The 23,335-nt window shown below is 40.1% G+C and overlaps 1 protein-coding gene across 4 annotated transcripts in view; it reads right to left on the bottom strand.

Annotated features, from left to right (window-relative positions):
* The window catches only part of Sidt1 (SID1 transmembrane family member 1), a 109,409-nt gene that overhangs the window by 2,073 nt on the left and 84,001 nt on the right, over nucleotides 1-23,335 (bottom strand). The window contains exons 12-26 of one of the 4 annotated variants that reach the window (XM_087215687.1): nucleotides 22,710-22,781; nucleotides 21,266-21,411; nucleotides 20,462-20,535; nucleotides 19,481-19,547; nucleotides 18,033-18,106; nucleotides 16,915-17,038; nucleotides 16,589-16,706; nucleotides 14,538-14,674; nucleotides 13,421-13,529; nucleotides 10,302-10,316; nucleotides 9,265-9,341; nucleotides 6,718-6,764; nucleotides 2,808-2,913; nucleotides 2,610-2,720; nucleotides 1,325-1,438 (exon numbers count right to left, since the gene is read on the bottom strand). In XM_087215687.1, coding sequence (XP_087071813.1) covers nucleotides 1,325-1,438; nucleotides 2,610-2,720; nucleotides 2,808-2,913; nucleotides 6,718-6,764; nucleotides 9,265-9,341; nucleotides 10,302-10,316; nucleotides 13,421-13,529; nucleotides 14,538-14,674; nucleotides 16,589-16,706; nucleotides 16,915-17,038; nucleotides 18,033-18,106; nucleotides 19,481-19,547; nucleotides 20,462-20,535; nucleotides 21,266-21,411; nucleotides 22,710-22,781 — 1,391 coding nt within the window. Of the gene's footprint in view, nucleotides 1-1,324; nucleotides 1,439-2,609; nucleotides 2,721-2,807; nucleotides 2,914-6,717; nucleotides 6,765-9,264; nucleotides 9,345-10,301; nucleotides 10,317-13,420; nucleotides 13,530-14,537; nucleotides 14,675-16,588; nucleotides 16,707-16,914; nucleotides 17,039-18,032; nucleotides 18,107-19,480; nucleotides 19,548-20,461; nucleotides 20,536-21,265; nucleotides 21,412-22,709; nucleotides 22,782-23,335 lie in introns of all 4 variants that reach the window. The other 3 variants (XM_087215700.1, XM_021263628.2, XM_004835707.3) reach the window with 3 other exon arrangements.

The raw sequence follows: 23,335 nt of genomic DNA, 5'->3' as shown, positions 1-23,335 counted from the left end.
AAGGAATGGACAGTTACAGTCACATGAAGTCCCTACTTTCTCTAAGACTCTCATGGACTAAAATTATTCATTCCCTCACTTGTTTTTACGTATTTTGAAGCTCTCTGAAATTTTCCATTAACAAGAACCTCTAATTATATAGTTCACTTATCAACGAATTTAAATAGAAGGGAGAGTTCATAATGTGCTATTCTAGATGCTGGAGATATGGCTGGGGTGAAAGAGACAAACATCTCTCCCTCTTGATGTGTACATTGAAGTGACATGAGACAAACAAGTAAAATGTAAAATGTCAGGTTGTAATATGTACTAAGGATAAAAACTAAACTCAGGAAGGAATATAGAAAATATGGTAAAGAAAAAAGTTTGACAGATTGGCCTGAGAAGTCTTACTTAAAAGGTGATGTTTAGGTCAAGACCTAAAGGAAATGAAGTCTTATTGCATGGAGTATTTCTATATATGAAATGGACCCTTACCCCTCATTTCTAGTTCTCTTGGCCACTACTTTCCCCACATGGACCCCTGAGCTCCACTTCTGTTGTCTCTTGTCGCTCTCAGGAAGGCAACTAGCCAAGAGAAGCCCTAAGGAATGTTTACACAGACTGGCCTAAACTTCCAAACTAGCCACCAGGGGGCAGCCCCGCTCCACTCTGGTGCTGTATGGCTCGCGCTCTCTTCAGAGGACAGTGCTGGGAGCCCAGGAGTCTAGCATTGTACAGAAACCATGACGTTAATTTAGAAATGTTAAAAGTATGATTAAAGGATGCTGGGAACCATCATCCTAGGTTGACCTGAATATGCATGGATTCTGGGAAAGGGTTTGGGCAAAACATGGAGGGACGACAGGCAAGAACTGAACATGCAGTATTTGTTAGAAGGCAATGGAGGCCTAGGCTGCACTGAGCGCCACCCCCCACCCCCTGGATCTATAAAATACTCATAAAACATTCAGTGAGACTGCAGAAGGGGGAGGAAAGGAATAGTCCAATGTTACAGGAATCTGAACACTAGCTGTGGTTTCTGGGGGAAATTCTGGGCATAGGAGTCTAATAACCAGTTCAGTCCAAATGTGCTGTGCAATTTAGGAAACTAGTTGTCACTTTGTGTCTAAAACTATTGACAAGTAAAAGGGAAATGGAAATGAAGATAAAGATCTCACTGAGGATACAAAATAAAAAAGAAATAAAATGATCTGTACATTGAATTACAATGAGGAACTGGATAGGAAAAATAGGAATATAAAAAGGATATGAAGATGAGTGGAAGAACAAAAATGAGAATGTAAAGTGAAAAGAAAGAGACAAAAAGATATGATAAACTTACCAAGAATGAGAAAAACAGGGCAGTAGCAGAGAGGAAGTGCCAGATGTCATGGTCATCAAAGAAATCCAGCAGGATACACTCGCGGTTCTTCTCCCTGGATTCAGCTGGGGTTCCCTGGAGGAAGGTAAGGCGGGACATAGGCAAGATTTTCACAGTTCAGCTGCTTCAGGGTTTGACATCCAGGAAACTATAAAAGTGCTACTCAATGGCTCAAAAAGTCAGCTTCCAAGAACACATACCTACACACAGAAGCTTATACACAAATGTTCACAGCAGAATCACTCCTAGTAATAAAAAGTGAAAACAACCCAAATGTTCATCATCATATGAATGGGCAGATAAAATGTGTGTATCTCCACATAGTGGAATATTATTTAGGAACCAGAAGACATGGAGTGCTGACACATGTGGAAGCCTCGATGAACCCAAGAAACATTTTACTAAATTAAAGAAGCTGAAGTAAAAATCACATAGTGTGTGATTCCATTTATTTGAAATGTACGGAATAGACAAACTTATGGAGATAAAAGGAAGAAGTGGTGGCACAGGCCTGTAATCCCAGCACTTTCAGTCCCACCTGGGCAATTTAGCAACTTAGTGAGATCCTGTCTCAAAGCGGGAGTAAAAAAGATCAGGATGTAGCTCAACGTAAAAGCCCTGAGTTCAATCTCCACTGGGGGGGGGGGGGACAAACTAGATTCGTGTTAGCTAAGCACTGTTAGACCAGGGAGAAGTGGAGAGTGACTGCAGTGGTTGTGGGGTTTCTTCGTGGAGAGATAAAATGTTCTACAATCAGCTTACACCTGTTCCCTGTTCTGTACCTCAGACATAACACTATTTTCCATGGGCTTAGCTGTCTCATTTATGAAGTAGATGTAGCAATACTCGGTCCCGGCCCCACATTTATTGATAGATGCTGGTTGTGATTTGAAAGATAGAGAAGATCTGCTAATCAAGGTTTTTGCACATGCTATACATCTACTTGGAACGGAATCATAATGCAACACACAATGAAGATCAAATTTGCAGTGTCTGCAGCGCTTACTGATTTACAAAGTGTTGCCCTGAACTTACAAAATGTTGCTGATAATAATGACCACACGGACTTCTTAAGAATTCATGTGTGGATACTAGAACCAATCTTTTTTGGCAAAAGGTTTCAATTTAAAGACTTGAAAAAAAAAAAAAAGGTAAAAAGCAATACGTACAGCAGGAGAAGGAGGTAGAAAGGTTGAAAAGGCAAAACGGAGAGAGCACTGCGCAGAAAAGAGAATGGTCCCCTTACCTCCCAGCTGCTGAGATTCTGGAAGAAAAAATACAGGGCGGCGGCCCACACCACCGCGGTGGCCACGATGCAGAAGAGGGGCACGGGGAGGACCTTCTCAGAGCTGCGCAGCTGTGGGGAGACACACAGGTACTGGGGTGGCTCCACCCCGCCATCAGCTGGGGAGCTGGGGTACTGCAGTTCCCAGGCCCCTCTTACCTTCATGATGATGTAGAAGGCCAGATACAGCAGCAGGTTGCAGATGAAGATGCCCAGCATGTAGGATGCAAAGTCCCTGGGCCGATAGATCAATCCAAAGAAGGCGCTAAGGACACAATGGTGAGATATTGACAGCAGAGAAGATGGAGTTGTAACATTGTCTGCTTTTTTTCACTACCTCATCTCTATTTTTTGGGGGGGGGGATTTTACTTAGAAACTACTTTAACATACATTCATGTGTTACTTAATGATGGGTTATGTTCTAAGAAATGCATCATTAGACAATTTTGTGCGAAGGTCAAAGTAACTAAGATGACTTCTGTCATGAGGCAACAGCATCTTAAGGGACTGGCATTGAATGTGTGATCTTCCACTGACTGAAATGTCATTATCTGGTGCATGGCTGTAAAATTAACTTTTACTGTATTACATCTTCAAAACATTAATTTCTAATGATGATGCAATGTTCCCATAAGTGAATGTACTGTAAGTAACCATCTTCCCTCTCTGATTGAAATGCAGGGTTTTTCCAGCATCCTTCAGAATTTTTCATGATTATAAATAACACTGTAATGAATAAATGAATGCTGTCAGACATATTTTTTCCACTTAAGATTAGTTCCTTAGACTAGATTACCAGAACTAGAATTATCTCAATAATTGGTTTGACACATTTTAAAAAAACTTTGCTAGCTGTCCATTTTTAAATTAATACTGAAATTTATTTTGGTTGAGGCTTAGCTTTAATTTTGTTTCAAATTTCTATTTATTTATAACAAAACATTACACAACTCTTCTTTATCTCTTTATTTGAAATTGTTTTGTATAAATACACATCCATAGGTATTTCTGTGACTACCTCTACCAGGTAAGCACAGTATCAGGATGTCATCACACCTCAAGGGTGTATGAGCCCTTGTAGGCCCTGGAATCTCTCAGAGCTCTGGACGAAGAGAGGCCAGTCACCTTCCCTCGTGAGTGGATTGTGGCTTTGGTTTTGATTATGTGAGAGGCGGAGACAAGCTAGGTGATTCTGAGCCCTGAGGCCATGGTCATAGGGTGTTTATTTAGTGCCTTGTTTCCGGTGTCACCCGGGCTGTAGAGTGTGCATCTGAAAGGGTGGTCAAGAAGGGCACCACAGGGACTGCTGCTCATCTCATCTTGATGTGCTCCAAGTGGAGTGGGAATCCTTCACTGCTATGGGCCTTAACCCAAGGTGACCCTGTGTGACAAGATTATGGGAAGTTTCTTCCAGACTATGTCCCCTGAGTAACATTCAAGTCCAATGACAGGCCTCTTTTTTCATTCCTTTGTATGTCTTAACCACTTAACAGTTTACCCTGAGTGTCACTCAGGCAGCGTATTTGTTCATGGACTATCTTGAATGTCACTTGAGCAGGTGTCATTTCTCGCATTCAGCCAATTCTTGTATTGAGTAAGTTTGATAAAATTGTCATTTTTATATTTCCTGTTATATTATCTTATGATGAAAAACGCAATTTTTGGCCATCTTGTATTTCAATAATTGGACTGGTAAGTGGTTAATGTGGTCTAGGAGCATGGAATCACTTTTCTATCAAAGGCCACTGACCCAGAGGACCATATCAGCTAGGAGCCAAAAATAAAAGCAGCTAATCTTACTTACTCTTTGAGAGATCAATAAAATATCTCACATGTTCAAAGTGAGAATAAGTTGCATAAACTAATTTCAGCTGGCAAAAATTACATTTCTTATACTGGAGTCCATTTGAGGGGAAAAGGCCAAGGAGATGATGAGGGACAAAGAGAAAGAAAAATGATACAGGTGGAGTAGAAAGACGTAGACCTAGAGGGAAAGACAGAAATAGGAAGGAGACTTGTTTTCTCTCCTTCTCTCTCTCTTTTTCTCTCTCCTTTTCCCTCTCTCACAAACACATACTTAGCAAGAAAGAAATTCTACATAAAAGAATGCCTACAGTGGAGACTTTATGGAAAGTTCTCCAAGATAATTAAAAATGGTGCTGCCTTTTTGCACTTATTGGACCTATCTACCTATCTATCTACCCATCTATCTATCCATCTCTATCTAACATTTAATCTATTCACATAGATGTTTGTCTTGTTGAACAAATCTCGATCAATGCATCAGTGCTTTAGGAGGAGCTACTATTGGTGCACAAGAGTTTTCTATTGATTTCTTTGCAGGAGGAAAAACACCTTTTGTTTGAAAAATATAAAATTTTAATAAAGGCTACATCTCTTTGTGTGTGTGTGTGTGTGTGTGCAGTATCAGGGATTGAACTCAGGACTTTGCACTTGTGAGGCAAGTGAGGCACCACTGAGCTAAATCCCTGGCCCTAGTTGCTTAATTAAAACAATTATTGTACCAAATAATTTTCCTTAAATGAACTCTTTATAATGCATGATTTACAATATAAATAGAACAAAGTACCATGACAAAAGTCACTGAGTACAACACTTGTAATAAAAAGGCATAAAATATATGTACACATAAACTCCTTTCAAAAAACAATGGAAAATTTGAGGCTTCAACAGAGGACAACACACAGAGCAGGTACCCATGCAGATACAGGTACTGTAGTGACTCAGAGTCAAGTACTAGAGACAGGGGATTACTACTCTTTTGCCTCACACTATATACAGATGTATAGTACAGGTAACGATGGCAAACAGAATGCACAGATTAATTTAGCATGCACACCACACACACCCGAACATCAAAGGAAGGGTGTCCGCAGGAAAGGTGCTGTGAGGTCTTCCTGGAACTGTTTTGTGTCTTTGTTGGGTGGGCTGGGGTACTTCCATGAATGACTGTGGTCCAAAGACTAATTTTAAAATATTACAACAAAAACAAGGAACTGTCACTCCAGTAAAAGCACAAGCTTGAACCACAAGGCAATGATTCCAGCAGGCCTCAGCCACTGGAACAAGAGGGACAAGAGGAGGACAAGAGGGCTAGAAGATATGGCACCTTGGTCCCAGGGTGAAGCTTTGGCCCCAGAATGAGGCTCCCCATTCCTTCATGATGGGTCATCCCATCAACATTGACAACCCTAAAATGGTGATGACGTTACAACACAGCCAGCCCTCAAGACCTTTGTGACAAATATAGCAGCACAGGGGGAAACTGCACCAATTTCTGCATGGGTTAATGGTAGAGCACCGTATTCAAGTCTGTCTTCATTTGGAGAAATGCAGTGCAAAGCATTAATGAAGAAATCATTAATGCATTGCCAGCTCAACTCCTAAGTTCAGACAGAACAATAGAAACTTCCTCTCTCCCTCTTCTGCATTTAAAGCTGCATATCCATAAACTGGGGATGGGCAGGGGATCAATTGTTTCATCAATATCAGTAAGGACTCTTGTTCAAGTAAGCTATAGACAATTTCTCTTAGTTTATGCATTTCAGATCCCTAGGAAGTCATGTAGTATGTATGGCAGTCTCTCACAGTCAGCATCTTCAATAGACAAGAGTGGTCATATTTTTAATAAATAGTTCAGGTTTTTAAAAAATCTCAGTACCTAGATCGTAGAAAATGATGATCAACCTTCCCCACTATCCTGAAGGCCCAATGGCCAATGCTTCCCTAGACTTTGTCTTCTTCTTTGGTTTTATTTTTCTTCAAAATGTTTTTTGGCTGTTGCTTATTGCTTAGGTCCAAGACAGATCACACCCACGGTTCACCACAGCTGAACTCAGAGGCTCAGTCCATCCTCTCCACTTCGTCCAGAATCCTGCCCTCATTCATACAATGAAAAATACTTCTTTATCAAGTCTCTAGAACAAGCTCAGACTTACCCTCTCCTTAATTTCAGATATCTTTGTAAGAATGACAGTCACAGCAAGCCAAACCACAGTGTTGCCAACATTAATAAAGACAAAAACATATTTTCCTAAGACTACTTACAAGGACCAGTTTACCAGATTCCCCACAATCAGCAATACCATTCTATCCTAGAAAAAAGGATAGAAAACACCAAATAAGAGGCTGTACACACTACCTTTTTTTAAACCTACTGTAGCAAAAGTGTCAGCCAAAGGAACACAATCGCTTGTTGAAAAAACATGTTCTGTGGGTCTAAGAGAGCTTTACCTATGCTCTGACACAAATCCTCTGCAAGGGCTCTGACTGCAAATGGACACAATTAGGTCCTTGTTAAAAAAAGTGGTCAGCAAAGCAGGACTTGGCTGATTTCCCCTAGGTTTAGTGGATCTGCGTAGCAGAACCCATTTCCCAGCGGGGAGACTGGTTATGTGTGCTGATTACTTAATAGGTACAATTCTGCTACCATGTGACTGAGGACTGTTTCTCTGGTTTGTGTTACTTGGTTGTCTCTATTACAACTGTCAAGAACAACTGTGGGAATTAGTTTTACACCCATTACTCTGGCTCCAAGGAGGCTCTGCACCTCCCAGACTCTTGGTCTCTACAACACATGGTCTTGACGTTAATGTTACTAAATAAGGGAGAAAACACAGAAGATTGGTCCATCTTAAAGGACAGTTCTCTGGTAGAGATTTATTCACAATCTGTTTCTGCTCCTTTGTATACTGCTTAAAACTTTTAGGTGCTATTTAATTGCACTTTAATTTGCATCTACTATTTAAAAGTGTTTTGCTGGTGGTCTGTCTCATTTGGAGGAAATGTCTTCATTTAAAATACAAACATTCATCACCTATTAGAATAGTCTAAATTCAAAACAACAACAACACCAAAATGCTGGTGTGGCTATGGAGCAGTAAGAACTTTCACTCATTGTTTGTGAGAATGGAAAATAGTACAGTCCTTTAGAGGAAAGTCTGGCAGTTTCCTACAAAAGAAAATACATGCTTACCATGCAATCCAGCAATAGCTGTTCTTGGTATTTACTCAAAAGAGTAGAAAAATTATGTCTGCACAAAAAAACTGCATATGATTGTTGGAGCAGTTTTCTTCATAATTACCCACACTTGGAAGCAACACAGATGTCCTTCAATAGGTGAATGGATAAACTATGGTACCTTTAGACAGTGGACTATTTTTCAGCTCTGAAATGAGCTATGTAGCCATGAAAAACCACGGAGGAATGTAAATGCATATTACTAAGTGAAAAAAGTCAATATGAAAGGTTATGTACAATATGATTCCAATTACATGACATTTTGGAAAGGACAAAACTACGGAGACAGTTAAAAATTACAGATTGGCAGGGGTCTGGTTGGAGGGAGAGATGAATAGACAGAGCACAGAGGATTTTTAGGGCAGTGAACTGCTCTGTATAATATTTCAACAGTGACTATATGACATTATATATTTGTCAAAACACATAAAATGCATAGCACAAGAGTGAGCCCTAGTATAAACTATGGCTTGAGTAATGATGTGTCAGTGTCGGTTTACTGGTTTTAATCAATGTACCATTATGTTGGGAATGGAAAATTTCTGTACTGTCTACTCAGTTTTGCTAAACAGCTGAACCTAAAACTGCTCTAAGGATCAATTAATGTAACAACAACAATAAACAATCAAAAGACTAAATGTTTCGAGTTCACACCCGAGGCATACATAATTCTGAAAATACAGATCCTAAAAGGCTTTTTAATTTTCATCTGAGTAAAACCTTTCAGCCTCAATTTTTTAGTGCCTGTAGGCCTAAACTCCAGAGGGCTAAAAGATATCATGTTCTTTTATATAAAAGTCCTGATTAGAAAAGACTAGCAGGTATTTAGTGAATTCTTATGTGGCAGGCCCAAATGTATCACTGGCCTGAACCCAGCACAGTGTAAAGGCTGGGGCAGTGGGGTCAGAGGAGGTATGGAGCCTTCTGAGGCCACTGGCCAGCAAGCTGAGACAGGGCTGGACCCAGGGCCCTCACATCTAGGCTCAGGTGGAAATGAAGAATTTGCTGAGACGGGGGAACCTTTAAAAATATATTTCAACCATCACGAAATAATTACAGTGCAAAAAATAATTTCTCATGGTAAAAATTAAATAACAGAAATGCATAACATTGGAAGCATAAATTACTAATAAAAGTGATTAGAATGACCACATGTCCCAGTTTGCTTGAGACAATCCTGGTTTACACCTGCTATTCTGGTACAAATAATAATAGAATGCCCTTTCATGTTTACAAGGGTACCTCTTTGGCTGATTCTTTATATGGACCCTCTGTTTTAATTCTCTGCCATAGCAATGATCACTATTTTAAAAGATATATACATATATATATTTTTTTCTTCTTCTTCACAGACTGCCAAATATTTCATTTACAAAACTGGGATCATCTTAGCTTGTTTTTATAAAAAAGGGGAAGCAACATGCTTCTTCTCCCACCAACTGGATCCCAGCCACTCTTGGCCATCTGTCCCTTTTGATTTTTGGAGCTTTGAGTGATTGCCCCAATCCTGGCCCTCCTGCAGCTCCCCTACTCTCTGCGAGAAAGCCAAGGAACACACAGGCACATGCACATACCATGTAGAGAGGCCGGCTGCACTGCTGGATACAGTCCGTGTAGAACACCACAGCAGCCCGCCGGAAAATCCCCAAATCTGCTGATGACATGATTGCACGATGAGAATGCTTAATCAGAGAAAGTACAAATCTTGGGGAATGGCTCAGCATTGGGGGTAGGATGATGCTGTCTGTACTGTATTAAAGTGTATACAATGCTTTGCACCTGATATATATATATATCAGAGTGTATATATATATATATCAGAGTGTATATCAGAGTGTATATATATATATCAGAGTGTGTGTGTGTGTGTGTGTGTGTGTGTGTATATATATATATACATATATATATTCTGTTTCCCTTAGCTAAGCATCCTTTTGTTTACTGTTTACTGTTATGGTCCCCCAGTTCACCTTAAAACTCTGATCTCCTGGGAGGGTGGGAAATCTTAACTTGTAAAAGTTCCCACCTATGTTTCTCAGTGTGGTTATGAGTTTGTAAGAACAGAGCCAAGGGATCCAGGGCTGTACTAAGCATGACCAGCAAGCCTTTCTATGGATACAACAGAATAGTCAAAGGAATGGAAGTGAAAATGGGGAGGAAAAGACAGGAAAGGTTTTAAAAAATGCAATCCTGCAAAAGAAAGGTATGGATTGTTATGAGTGTGCTTATTACTGTCACATAAACAGAGTCAAATTCAAGGTCAAAGTGCTGTCCTTTGGTGATATATCCACATCACTGACATCAAATGCAAGACTGGATCTGCCCAGAGCAAGCATCTCAGAGAGCAGGTCCCAGCTGGGTTGGGAAGGCTGTCCCTTTTCTGGGATACTCCCACAGTGAATTTAGCCAGGAGGGAGGGGTGTGCTCATGTGACAGCCCAGAGGAAGCGCAGGGGCAGCTGGATTGGGTGGCAGCTTCACCTCTGAGCCCCTCCCTGGCTCCCTCTTCCCACAGAATGTGCCCAACCTGGAAGAGGGTTTCAGGGACAGACAGGCAGGTAGCTCTGATGAGAAAACAATCTAGAACCTCAGGAAGGGTGGCAGGACATTACCTGTGTCAGACACATCTGCATCAGTGGGAGCAGAGAAGAAATTAGAGAAAGAAATGATTTATAAGGAGAAAGTCAAACAGGTAAACAACTGGTCATCTCACTTTTTTCACAAAATGATAACTATATTATTATGTTCTAATTATAAAAATGTTTGCTCAACACAGACTCTTTCTGCCTGTCTCTAACAGAAGTTTATGCCTCAAAGAATGAATTGAGACTTTTTCTCTTTCTCTGTCTACTTTTGTGCACTACTCGCCATTTATAACCCAACCTCTCTCAGGAGCAATCTCTCAGGTCCTGTTCTGGGGCTCTGGGACCAAGGGACACAGTAGTGATCAGGGCAAGTGTACCACTTCCTAGTTCACTGCCTTTCCTGTGTCTACATGTGTCTTCTTGTATAGCCTGGGAGTCACGGAGAAAGGAGCATGTGATTAGAAGCAGAGACAATGCACAAAATGGGTAGAGAGGCTGGAATCAGTCGAGCCTCTGTCCACCTTCTTGCCTTTGGAGTAAATTAAAACACAGTCATTGTCACAATGGCATAACAAGTTTTCCTAACTCTGATAAATCTGTGACCACCTGGAGAAGACTCCCTGGGTATAGAATTTGAAAACAGTTGAACTCTACGCTGGCTGTCTTCCAGATGCTCTTCCCACTTGCCATTTGTCGCCATCCTGCACCATGAGGGAGAGGCTGACAGCACCGGTGGATTCCCTTACTGTCCTTGGATTTGGACAAGGGAGCCCCAGCAGGACACTTCAGGGACAGAGGGAGGAGAGTGAGCTCACAGAGTTATTTTTGGGAGCCATCCCTGTGAGGTTGTATCAGGCTGGGCGTGTCTCAATCGAAGGTCACTGCTCCTTTCAGTGACTTCCTCTCCATGACACATTCTGGCAACCACTTCCTCCCTGTCCTTTTGGGTTTATGGATGGTGAAGTCTTCACTGCTGCTCACTCGCCTGTGTCTTGTGAATGATCCTTTTGTGAATGAACTCTCATCAATCTTTGTTTATGAAATCTTTTTCCTGTTGGGACCTTCATAACGTATCACATGGTCATAACATAAGATGCCAAGTCCTTTCTCGTTTAAAAGGACAGAGCCAGAGGTGAAAGGAGCAGCTTTGTTCTATGTGTGCCCACCCCATGGCTCACTTTTCCTTTTCCTTTTTTTTTGGTGGAAAAGAGTTGTCTTGAGTCACATATAAGATATATAATATATTTCATGTATATGTAACAAAACTTCCTGTTAAAAATATTTTATTATTATATTTGAAAAACTAATTTAGTACTGCATTACCATAAGTGCCATCAGTAGCATTAGTATTCCATGACCATGGTAATAGTTATTACCATTACATATGTCTGTTTTCAAGGGTTGCTTTTATTACTCTGGGAGAAACTAGAATACCAATGTTCCAAATTACTTTCCTTTTGAAAACCTATGACTTCACTCACCTTGGTGTGGAAGATGGGCTGTGACCAGAGCACCTCATCAAATGTTCTACACAACTGGCCCAGGTCACTGGGACATTTGGAGGTGCACTGTGTATATTAATGCTAAGGGTTGATCTACTGACTGCACCTAAAGGAAATTAACTATAAAGGTGAGAATGTATTTTATTTGAACTTCTAGCCATTATTTATTTATGTTGAATTGCTCTTACGTCTATCCAAGAGGAGCCCCTTATTTCAAAGGGTGTCATGAAAAATGAGTCTGTTCGGTAAAGGGACGAATCTTTCCTCTTCTAGATCACATTCTGGATTCCTGGACCCCAAAATTCCCTTCCCAGATGATGCTGGGTCTGCTTCAGGGCCAACAGACCCCTCTCCCATGGGTTCTCTTCTGAAGGGCAGATGGCACCATTAGTACACACATCTAGGGCAAGGAATGGTCGAGTGGGAACTATTTGTGGGAGATGTGTGTGGACTCTAGGTGTGATCAATGATGTCCTTATGCATATCTGAGAGACTGAGAGACTGTAAGATATTGGATGGAGCCAGAGGTGAGAAGAGCAGCTTTATTGTATGTGTGTCCAACCCATGGCTCACTTTTACTTTTTTTGGGTTTTTTTCAGTCAACTGGAATTGTCTTGGGTCACATACAAGATATATATTTAATACATACGTAACAAAACTTCCTTTTTAAAGTATTTTATTATTATATATGAAAAAGAGGGCCAATAAAAAGTATGCTGCAGGTGGGACATGTTTTTGAGGGGCCAAAAATTCTAAATTTGAATCTGGACATTCTAATTTGTAATAAAGATAGATTTACCAGTTGGTTGTTTTCTTTCTTTCTCTTTCTTTCTTTCTTTCTTTCTTTTTCTTTCTTTCTTTCTTTCTTTCTTTCTTTCTTTCTTTCTTTCTCTTTCTTTCTTCCTCCCTTCCTTCCTTCCTTCTTTCTCTTTCCCTCTTTCCCCATATTTAATAGATTTTAGTCTCCTTTATAACTTTGAAATTTTCATATATATGTTATGTGGGCTTTTATTTGCATTCTTTCCCTGGGCTCTGCAAATATTAGGGATAGGGCTATGTTTATATATCATTATTTGTGTTGAAATATACAAAAGAATATTTAAGTCTGACTTGGACCTTAAAATGATTTTCAAAATTTAAATGTTCTAAAACCACTTGAACTTCCTCTGATGTATGATGATCACAAGCAGATTTCTGGAGAACACTCATTGTTCTCTGGTTGGTCCACATTGTCTGAGATAGTTCAGGAGGCGTCCTGCCTCTAAGACTGACAAGCTAGTCTCAGAAAGTTCTAGCCCTAGAACCTAAGAATAATATATGACCCATTTAGCATGGTTAGGAAATATTCCTTTTTGCAAGCTGTAAATGAAAAAATGTTCCTCTAAGTGAGACTAGTGGTATGTTTGGTGCCCCATAAAGTATTTGCAACTCAGCTCTGAAGCTGAGTTTATTAGGTGAAAACTGAACCAGTGATAACAGCTTACTGCAATCCTACAAGGGGGAGGAAGCTCTGGGAGGTGATTAAAGAGAACACAGGCTTCAGAGCCTGTGTTCATGGTGACCAGTAACACCTTCATTTAGGATGAGGGAAGGCAATGCCTGTTTTCTCAGGCCTGTGTTTACAGAAGGTAAGAGGTGACTCACCTATCTTGAAACGACCCATGTAGTAGATCTGGGTGCTGAGGGCCAAAGAGGCCAGAATATGGATTGCAGAGAAGATGACCCAGAACCACAGGTCATATTTCCCAAACACCTAGGAATAGAGATAGAGGTTACCTCAATCTGGGGTTTTACCAAGGAACTCACTAAATTAGCTGTCTCTTTTGTATGCTTAAGGAGTGAAACTGAGCAAAGTAGGCATTTTGTTTACCGCCCCCCACCCCCACACTTTTGGAACTTACAGGGATCTTACTGACACCGAGCAGAAAAAGAATGGCTACCTGGCTAAACAAAAACAGAAGAAAGTAGAAATAGGGGAGGCAACTGAGCAACAGTGATGAAATGGCGATAGGGCTTAAAGTTGGGGCCAACGTTCCTCCAATAACTGGAGATAGTCAGGTGTGGTGGCACATGCCTGTGAACCTAGCACTCTGGCAGGCTGAGGCAGGAGACTTACAAGTTCAAGCCCAGCTTGGGGAACTTAGTGAGATCCTGTCTGAAAATAAAAATAGGGTAGGGATATAGCTAGTTCAAAGGCCCTGAGTTCAATCTCCAGTACTGCAAAACAAAATAGAACAAATAAACAACTCCCCGAACCCCAAACAACCGAACAAAAAAACACCTGGAGATAAGCATCACTTTTTGCCCATACACATTTAGAAAGTGGTTTCTGTTCTTTCAAGTTGTTCTCTCCAATCAGTTTGGACTTCTGTATTCTAATCTCACATGTGTCCAGCCACAGCTTGATATTACGACTGTCCAGGAGCGGCTTTACAATGATCCATTACAGTATTAGAAGTCATCATTTAAGTAACTAAATAAGAGTGCCACATAGGCTGGGGATTTAGCTCAGTGGTTCCGCCACTTGCTTCACAAGTGCAAGGTCCCGAGTTCGATCCCCGGTACCAAAAACAAAACAAAACAAAGCAAAACAAAACAAAAAAGAGTGACACAGTGGACACATGATAGTGTGTCACAGAGCAAAGGTGATGATTAATTCAAACACATGCACCTGAGGTCCAGAAAACAATAAACAAACAATAAAAAACTTCCCGTGAGGGCACTTTTTGGGAGCCAGACTGAAGGACTGAAAGAGACGCACCACTCCGAGGACGGTGAGCATGATGACCACAGCGAAGGAGGCATAGGCAGAGTAGGCGCTGGCATTGATGTCTGGGTGACGGGTCTGATAGAGCTTCAGCATGCAGAGGCCCGCGATCATGTACATGAAGGAGGTGTCTGAGAATTATGGAAATGCAAAGCAAAACAATAATGTAATGCTCGGCGTTACTCAAAAATTTAGCAAGACATTTAAATGACTGGTAATAATAAATGCCCACAATGTGAGAGAAATGGAAACTCTCTCACAACTGGTGGGAATAGGGATTAACACTCTGCAGAGAGATTTGTTAGTTTTTGGCAACACAGAAGATACATACACCAGGTGATTTGAAAATTCTGCTTCTAAATTTCCTGGGGAATCTCTCTCACATCTGCACAAATTTATATATATATATATATATATATATATATATATATACACACACACACACACAAATTTATATATATATATACAAATTTATATATATAAATTTGATTATATATAAATTTATATATATATATATTCCAGTGGAGGTGTTGATAAATATTTTGCGATAGAATATGACAATCTTTAAAAATGAATGAACTCCATATTCTTGATTCAGTTTTGATAAGTCTTGAAAACACTGGTAAATGAGAAAAGAAGCTTTCAGAACACAACGTGTTAAATTAATGTAGTAAATTGTACAAATGTAGTAAAATATAACTACAAACTAGAAGGATAAATACCAAACTGATCATTGTTGCTTCTGGGGGTTAAATTTGGGAAATAGTTTGAAATAGGTTCAGAATGGTTCAACTTTATCACAATGTTTTATTTCTTAAAAAGTAGGTCTAAGGCAAATATTTAAAAGTGGTGACATTTCTTCATTCTGAGTAGTGAATGATAATGTTCTTGATAGTTTTATCTATTAAAAATGTTTCCTAATTTTTAAAGATTAAATGTGACAAGAGAATTTCTGTAGTGTTCTAACAGCCAGAGGCTGGAGAACAAATTTAAAAAGTGACAATTTAAAAAATTTTTATCCTTGAGTGTACAAGACAATCAGCTACCAGCTCTGTTCTCTTCTTCCTTCTTAACATCTCAATATTGACTCCATATGTACACCCTTTTCAGTTCAGAAATGCACACCATTCCAGGCCCTTGGCTTCAGGAAAGCTATCCCCACCCTTCCTTGCCTCCAGAGATGATATGATTGGTTGAAGGGTAATCCCACCTCCTTTGCTGATTGGTGTAGCAACAAAGGCCTCATCTGAGTCCTCTGAAAGATTCAGGAATGGGGTCATCACTGTTTAATGAGGGGACATTATCTGGGGGTTTCTTAAAAAGAAGTTTTCTTGCTCTTAAATGGAGGATCCTGGAAGTCACCTTGAAATATCCTCTGGAATTGGAGGATGCAATATGAAGCCAGGACCTATTTATTTATTTTTTATTTTATTTTATTTTTGGGGGACCGGGGATCAAACTCGGGACCTTGCGTTTGCAAGGCAGGTGGCAGAACCATTGAGCTAAATCCCCGGCCCAGGACCTATGATAACTACTTTTACCATCATAAGGGAAGTCAGCCTATGTATAAAACCAACATACAGGCAGTGTACAACCAAAGAGATCACACAGAGAAATGGAGCAAGCGGCACTCCATAACCCAGCCACAAGCCCTTTCTACCTCTGGACTATCAGGGAGTAAATTGGGTTTTCTATTACTTTTACCCCAGGATAGTCTAACTGCTTAAGCAAAAAAAGGGGCTTTTTCCGAAGTCTGTTAGTGGATTCTGTCTGGCTTGCTGCTTACTGCTTGGCCCATGGCTTGCCTTTGGATCTCATCATGGGATCATCAAGCAGTCTTGACTGTTTTCTGGTATGAAAAATGGTCAAGAGGAAGAGTGGTAGAAGGTGTAGAAACCATGCTCTGTGGTAAGATGCTCTCAGATCACTTAGTTCATACAAAATGCCTATGATTTCTTGCAAGTATGAGCTTGGCATTTTTGGAAATGTCCTAGGATAGGACTCCCATAACTCACATCTGTGTAGCTGATAGAAATTCTAATTACCGAATTGGAAATTGGAGTAATTAGGGCAGACATGGTAACAAGCACTTAGCACTCCTTCCATCATCAGTGCGATGCCCATAGCATAGAAGAGACCAAAGTGTTTGGGAATCCCATACTCCTGAAAAAGGAGAAAGGGTGGTCAATAGAAAAACACTTGTTAGCAACATATTCACAGAATCTAGAAGCCCATGCTTCTAGCCTCATGTGGCTCATTATACTTAACATATCATCACGTCATCAAGCCAGGTGTCCCTCCCCCTTACAAATTCTGTTGGAATCATGGTCCTTTCCAACTCCTACCTTTTATTTGCCCACTGTCTCCTCACCATAGCAAAGATGTCCTTGGCTTCCAGGGCCCTTCGATGGAAGATATCCCGGCGCAAGACTATTAGTAGGAAGAGGAAGCCCAGAAGTACATGGCCAAGGTTACTGAGAATATTGTTGAAGGCACTAGGGGGAGGAGTGAGAAGCCATGAGCAATCAGGAGGATTCAGAGAATGAATGAACACACAAATGGGAGAGTGATTCAGCATTCAGTGTTTGCCACCACCAACTCTGTCCTAAGATTTCAGGGTTGGAAAATTATCAGAAATCCTCTTTAAACTAACTACTTCATTTTGGGATGCTTATTCAGCTTGTGGTAACCTGCCTATTTCTTCTCAGGAATGCCTGCTGTGCATCCCTAACACCTGCCCAATCTCTTGTCTCAATGGCAGTGACAAAGTATGAGTCCTGAGAAAGAGAGCTGCTCCAAAGATGGGCAGGTGTTTCAGCTACACTGTGAGAGTGGATTCTCATGGGTGGACCCACATTGTATATCAACATTCAGCTCTCTAATTGTGCATCATGAATTTCAGGATAAATGTTGGCTCACCTCAGCTAGCAGCTTTATTTCAGGAAACCAAAGCTGGTTCTACTCTGAAGCAAGAATCTAGGTGCCCAACTCCCAGGCAAGTGCTCTTTCCATTTCACCCAGTTCTGGTGGCTACAGGACAGCTAGGAGGGCTGCAGACCTGGGGTCAAGTCCTGACATCACTAAAAGCTGAGGGGCTTTCAGCAAGTCCTTACCTGTCCAACTATCTACATCTAACAATGGAGGTAAAAGAATCTATCTCATGAGGTTGTTTAACAGATTGAATGAGACAACAGGCTGCCAGCTCATGCCCATGAACACATGCCACCACAGCTAGGGATGTGACATTTTCAAAAACATCACTGGTTACATCTCAGCAGGTGCCTCTTAGGAAGGTTGTCTGTGCCTTCATGCAGCAATGGTAAGTCCATATCTGGCCTCAGTCTCGGGGTTTTATTTCTCTTTACCTTAACTAGTAGTAGTAGTAGTAGTAGTAGTAGTAGTAGTAGTCTTTCACAGTTGTTTTTAAAAGCTGAAATGATGGAAAAGAATCTTTAAATGCCTCGTGAGCAACTGGAGAACTGCATTTACCTTAGGACGCCCAAGGGGTGAGCACAGAGGAAATTGTAGTAACAGATATCCTGGTTGCCAGTGACATTTACCACCTGTGGAAATCAAGTGGGAGAAATGGGAATGCATTTTCCTCCATCGTCTGTGCCCCGCCTGAATTCACAAAGAGCAGACAGTGAATCCCCATCAGCCTTTTGCAATGTAACAGGTGCACTTCCTCAGCAGGGATAAGTTATGATTTGCCACATTACATAGCACAGGCCTATTTCCTATAAATGTCACCATCTTGCTTTGAAGGGAAATAGTCTGTGTACCCCATTAGGTGGCCTCAAGGTGGCATTCAATAGAATATGAATCGTTCGTCATCACACAAAGTCTATGAAAGGAAAGGATGCTAACACTGGGACCTGCCTTTTTAGTCTACCTTGATATTCTCTAGATTAATTCTGGGGTGATATGGAGCTGCTGCATCATGTGGGTGGAAATGATAACCACCCAAGAAGGTAGACATGAGCAGGTGTATATTCAGCTTTCTATATTTACTACCATCTCTATCAAGAACCTATCCAAACCATGGCACAGCCATACCTTCTGACTTTGGGAACCTAAAAATTGCAGAGAATATTTAAATTATAAACAGTGGTGTTCAAAGTCCTTATCCTTCCTAGGTAACAAGTATGGAATGGACTAAATATTATTAGAGTTTTAGCCCGCAAACTTGGCTGTATGTTGGAATCAATGGGGGATTTGAATAGCACTGATACCTGGTTCCACTCAGAGACCCTAATCTACTTGGTTTGGGGTGCATCTTGGATTCTAGGAGTTTTAGAAAAAGTGTCCCAGGTGATTTAATGCACAGAAAAGTTTGAGAGTCACTGTATTAAAAACATCTTCAGACTTGTGCAGTTCTAAATGGGTTTTCTCATGCATCATAAATTCTAAAGAATTTACACATAAAGTGACCTAGGGTTCTGTGGAGGAGCAGTGGAGATTCTCAAGCTGTTTTAATGCTATCTTTGATTTTTAAATTTTTTGTTCATATCTTATATTTTCTTTTTGTTTTAACACTTCGTTAGTTTCATGTAGCTGTTTTTACTTTTATAAAAATATTTATCCTCAGTGAGAAGGCACAGGCTAAATTAGACATCAGATTTTGCTTTTGACTGGAACTTTACTCATTATTCCATGATGATGAGATACCTCAGAGTGGTATAAGTAAGTTTGACACATAGTATGACTGAATGAGTGCAAGGTAAGAATTTCAGGCTGGTAGACAAAACAATGTAAGAAATGCCAGGTCCCTTTGTGATCAAGCAGTGAGGAAAGAGATTGACAGGCCAGTTAAGAATGAAGCAATAGAGAAGTTCACTTGGAATTCAGATAGGAAATTAATGGTTGAACACATCTCAAGTTGTACTTTTCTCCATACAGGATGGGACCTGGGATTCTGGGTTGAGGGTGGCACTTACTGTCTGGTAGGTGATGACCAGCTGGATCACAGGAAGTGCATAAAACACAGCAATTGTGATGATGTTCCTATGGAAACATGAAGAACCAGAAAAATTTATTTCCCAATTAACAGTGGAAGTTTTGCTGGGTTTTTTTTTGTGTTTTTTTTACAGAATGGTTCCACTCCATAATTCCATGGTGAATTTGCAAAAGTGGTCTCAAACTGTGATGGGGCTCCTGTTTCACCAGTCTTCCTTTCCCCTTGTCTTCTATTTAGGCATTTGGTGTATATTATGTCTTGAATAAAGGGGAGGAAAAGAAGTAAACAAAACTCTCCTTGGTTAGTATCAGTTTGATTGCAGAGACCACTGGAAATATTAATTGAAGGGATATTCTTGAAGACTAATCATTGGCATCTCACAATTATTAATTTTTTTCATCTTTGCACAACCATTTGTAAAATGTTTAACATCTGCTTCTGGTTTAACCACATTATTAATGAGAGCCCATCTCTTTGGGATGTTGTTAGATTAAAAGTGATCAGAACGTAAGTAGCAGGTGAAGGATCACATGCAGAGGATTTGGCTTCCTTATGTAACTCTTAGTTCCAAAAGGATGGTCCCATTATGAAATGACATCTGGCTCCATTGTCCCTGGTTTCCCTCCAAAATCTGTGTACAAGTAAAAGGGTATTCTTCAGGAGAAAAGAATAGGAGAGACTGTCACAAGAGGACAACAGTTGACCTGGGGTTTTCTGAGGGGACATAGTGCCCTTCTCAGTCAGCTCAGCCTTTAGCTTGGGCAGGAAGCTGTGTCCATGAATAGGACTATCACAAATCTATTTGGCATTAGCTGGTGGCATCATCACTGATACTTGTGCCTCATTAAGGGGCACACTTTTGGGACCTAAGGGGCTGTGGCTTCTTCAAAGAAAATTTTAAACTTAAGTGATTTAATTTTATTTAAAGGAACTATGGTTCTTTTACTGCTCATCTACTTACCAAAAATAAATCTTATATTTTTTGCTTACAATTCTCCGGTCTTTCCTGGACAGATCTGACAGGTAAAGGAACATCTAGAATATCAAATAAAAAGAGAATACAAAATCTCACTTAGCTTTTCTTGCATAAGACACAAAGGAGAGCTTTACAAGTTTTAATTTAAACCCTCATCAGAGATCATAATTATTCAATAAGACTTTTCTTTTAATTTTGATTTTCACAAAATACCTTAATAAAAATATTAGTATTTTCTTTTGAATATTGATGATTGGCTGATGTGGGAAACCCATTAAGAGACTTGAATGCTTCTTATATCTCACGTATTGATTTCCCAACTTTCTGAGCTGTTCATTCTTGAATTATAGAAGGTTGAAACTGCGCAATTTACCTTCATATCTTTTACTGGGATCCACACAATATAATAAATGAAAAGAATAAATAAAAGAAATGAGCTTTACTCCCAAATTTGTACAGAAACTAGGAGCTTTTCCAGATATACCCCCCAAATGAGTCTTTTCTTTTACCTGGCTAGATCCCCTATATCGTTTCTTTCCCATAGTCATCCATTTCAGATCCCAAGAGTGTTTATAATGCTTCGTTATCTGTAATTTTTCACTTTTTTTCTCAAGTAAAATGTGCTAATGAACAGAGTACTGCCTTTAGCCTGTAATTCATTTTGTCTAAACACACCAGGGAATTTGAGCTCCTCTGAAGGGAAAAATATAAAGGAAACTGAAGTATTGGTTTATTTTATCATCAAACTTGCTGCCCTCTCAAAAAGTGTAGCTATGTAGAGGGAGCTACCTTGGTCCGGATGACATTTTTGTCACTCTCAATATCTGGCATGGTGTCAAAGTCACTCTCCTCCACGGAGCTGTCTGTATCTGATGGGCATGGCTGACCACCGTCCGAGGAGGACATCTGCCTTCCAGGGCTAGAGCTTGACTCATCTGAAAGAGAGAACTCACCTGCTTTTAGGAGCCAAGAGCAGCCCATCGAGCCAATTCCTCTCCAAAAAGCACAGTGTTGACTCACTCTAGAAAATACTGCTTTGGTCAAAACTAAGTCCTTATCCACAAGACATGCTCTTTCTCTCATACCGTCTCAAAGGACTTTCATTTTTCCCATCTCCTATTTTTACACTTGTCTATCTTTGAATGCATATTAGACTATAAGGACATCTGTTCTGTTAAATATTCGGATGCAAAAATAGCACTGTGCTTATATTTCATGTTTCATATGTTAAAGTATGAACACAAATACATAAACATAAACATGCACATAGTTATGTATAGCATCTATCACATATATGTGTAATCACACACATATTCAGCTATACATTTCTCATGAATAAAGTATTTATACTCAGAAACCTCTCACATGCCATATCTATGGTTATGTAATGAAAACAACATTCTCAGGAAGAAGGACTCCTCTGTTCTCATGAGTGTTTCCCAGAGCAGATGGGATTTGTGCAGCTTGAGCATATGAGCTGAGCCTATCTTCCACTTTATTTCATCTGCTCAGATGGTTTTTTAAATTCTTGTTCTTTGAGAACTAAAAATAAGCACCCTACACTGAGCCCACGTGCACAAAGATGTAGAATAATAGTCCAGGAATACAGGATTCCCAGTCTCTATATAATGATGTTTTGAGGAGCACCATTCACAGGCCCAAAGAATCACAGAAGGGGCAAGGCAGCTGAATGCACTCCTACCCTAATCAGACGCGTATAGAGATTCTGTTCTTTGCAGGCTGATTAATGTACAGTGGGTTTGCCATGTGAATGACTGGGTAGCAGTGAGCAGGCTCAATTGTGCAGTTAGCCAAAAGGACTGTTAGACTATAGCTACATTCACTGGCAACACTGCCTCAGTCTTCTGACTGCTCTTACTCCATTGAAACCTGAGAATGAAACAACTGGTCAACAGATGTCAGGCTTCCTGGGACACATCTTTTATGCCTCATACTCAGGCTGGGTATGAAAAAGTTCCCAGGAGTACTTGGTAGTGGCCAGAAACCATTTCAGGGAATTCTGCTCAAGTGTGGCTAGCTAATCAAGAAACAAAACTGCAGGAAGTTAGAGATGGAAGGGATTTTCCAGATTATCCAACCAATTCATCTTATAAATGAAAGACAAGTTCAGAAGGTGACTGGCTCGTCTATGCTCACAGTTATGAGTGGCTGGAGAGCTAATCTCTGGAGAATGAAGAAAGGGTTTCACCAACAGACTCTTTATAGGAAATACCTATTGCTCCGTAATTGCTCCCTTCAGGTGTGCTGGCAGCAATGGGATGGGATGCTGCCATATTTCCAGAGCCTGTGAAAAAAAGCAGAGTCAAACATGTCCTGGTGCTAAAACAAAACAACACAACGCTAAACAGTTCAAATCATCAGGCCACATTATTTGAAATTTGATTTTCTTTTTACTCTAATAGGAGACACCAAATCCAGCCTGCTGCTTGTTTTTCTACAGCCCTTAAACTAAGAGTGGTTTTAAGATTTTAAAAATTTGGGGAAAAAATTAAAAGAAGAATATTTTTTAAAAAATTAGTTTTATTGGTACATTTTAGGTAGACAATATAATGACATTCATCACTGGAAATCTGCACCTCTACATACTCTCTTGGTTCTTATTTTTTCCCCATTGCGCTGCCCTCCCTTCAACCCCTCCATCCCTCCCTATTTATGAAGACTTTGCTTCCATTTTTTCATTTTCTCATATTAATTCCATAAAAGAAGAATATTTCATGGCAGGAAGTTATATGTAATTCAAATTTCAGTATTAATATATAAAGTTGTTTTGAAACATAGCCACGTTCATTTGGGTACAAATATGCTTTTGTGCTAACATGGCACAGTTGAAGTAGTTGT

This window comes from Heterocephalus glaber, unplaced genomic scaffold (genome assembly GCF_053883595.1).
Source record: "Heterocephalus glaber isolate CG9 unplaced genomic scaffold, H.glaber_assembly_v1.0 deba00000122, whole genome shotgun sequence".
Classification (NCBI taxonomy): Eukaryota; Metazoa; Chordata; class Mammalia; order Rodentia; family Bathyergidae; genus Heterocephalus; species Heterocephalus glaber.
The sequence above is the reverse complement of the archived record's forward strand: the minus strand, read 5'-3'. Positions and strand labels throughout refer to the sequence as shown.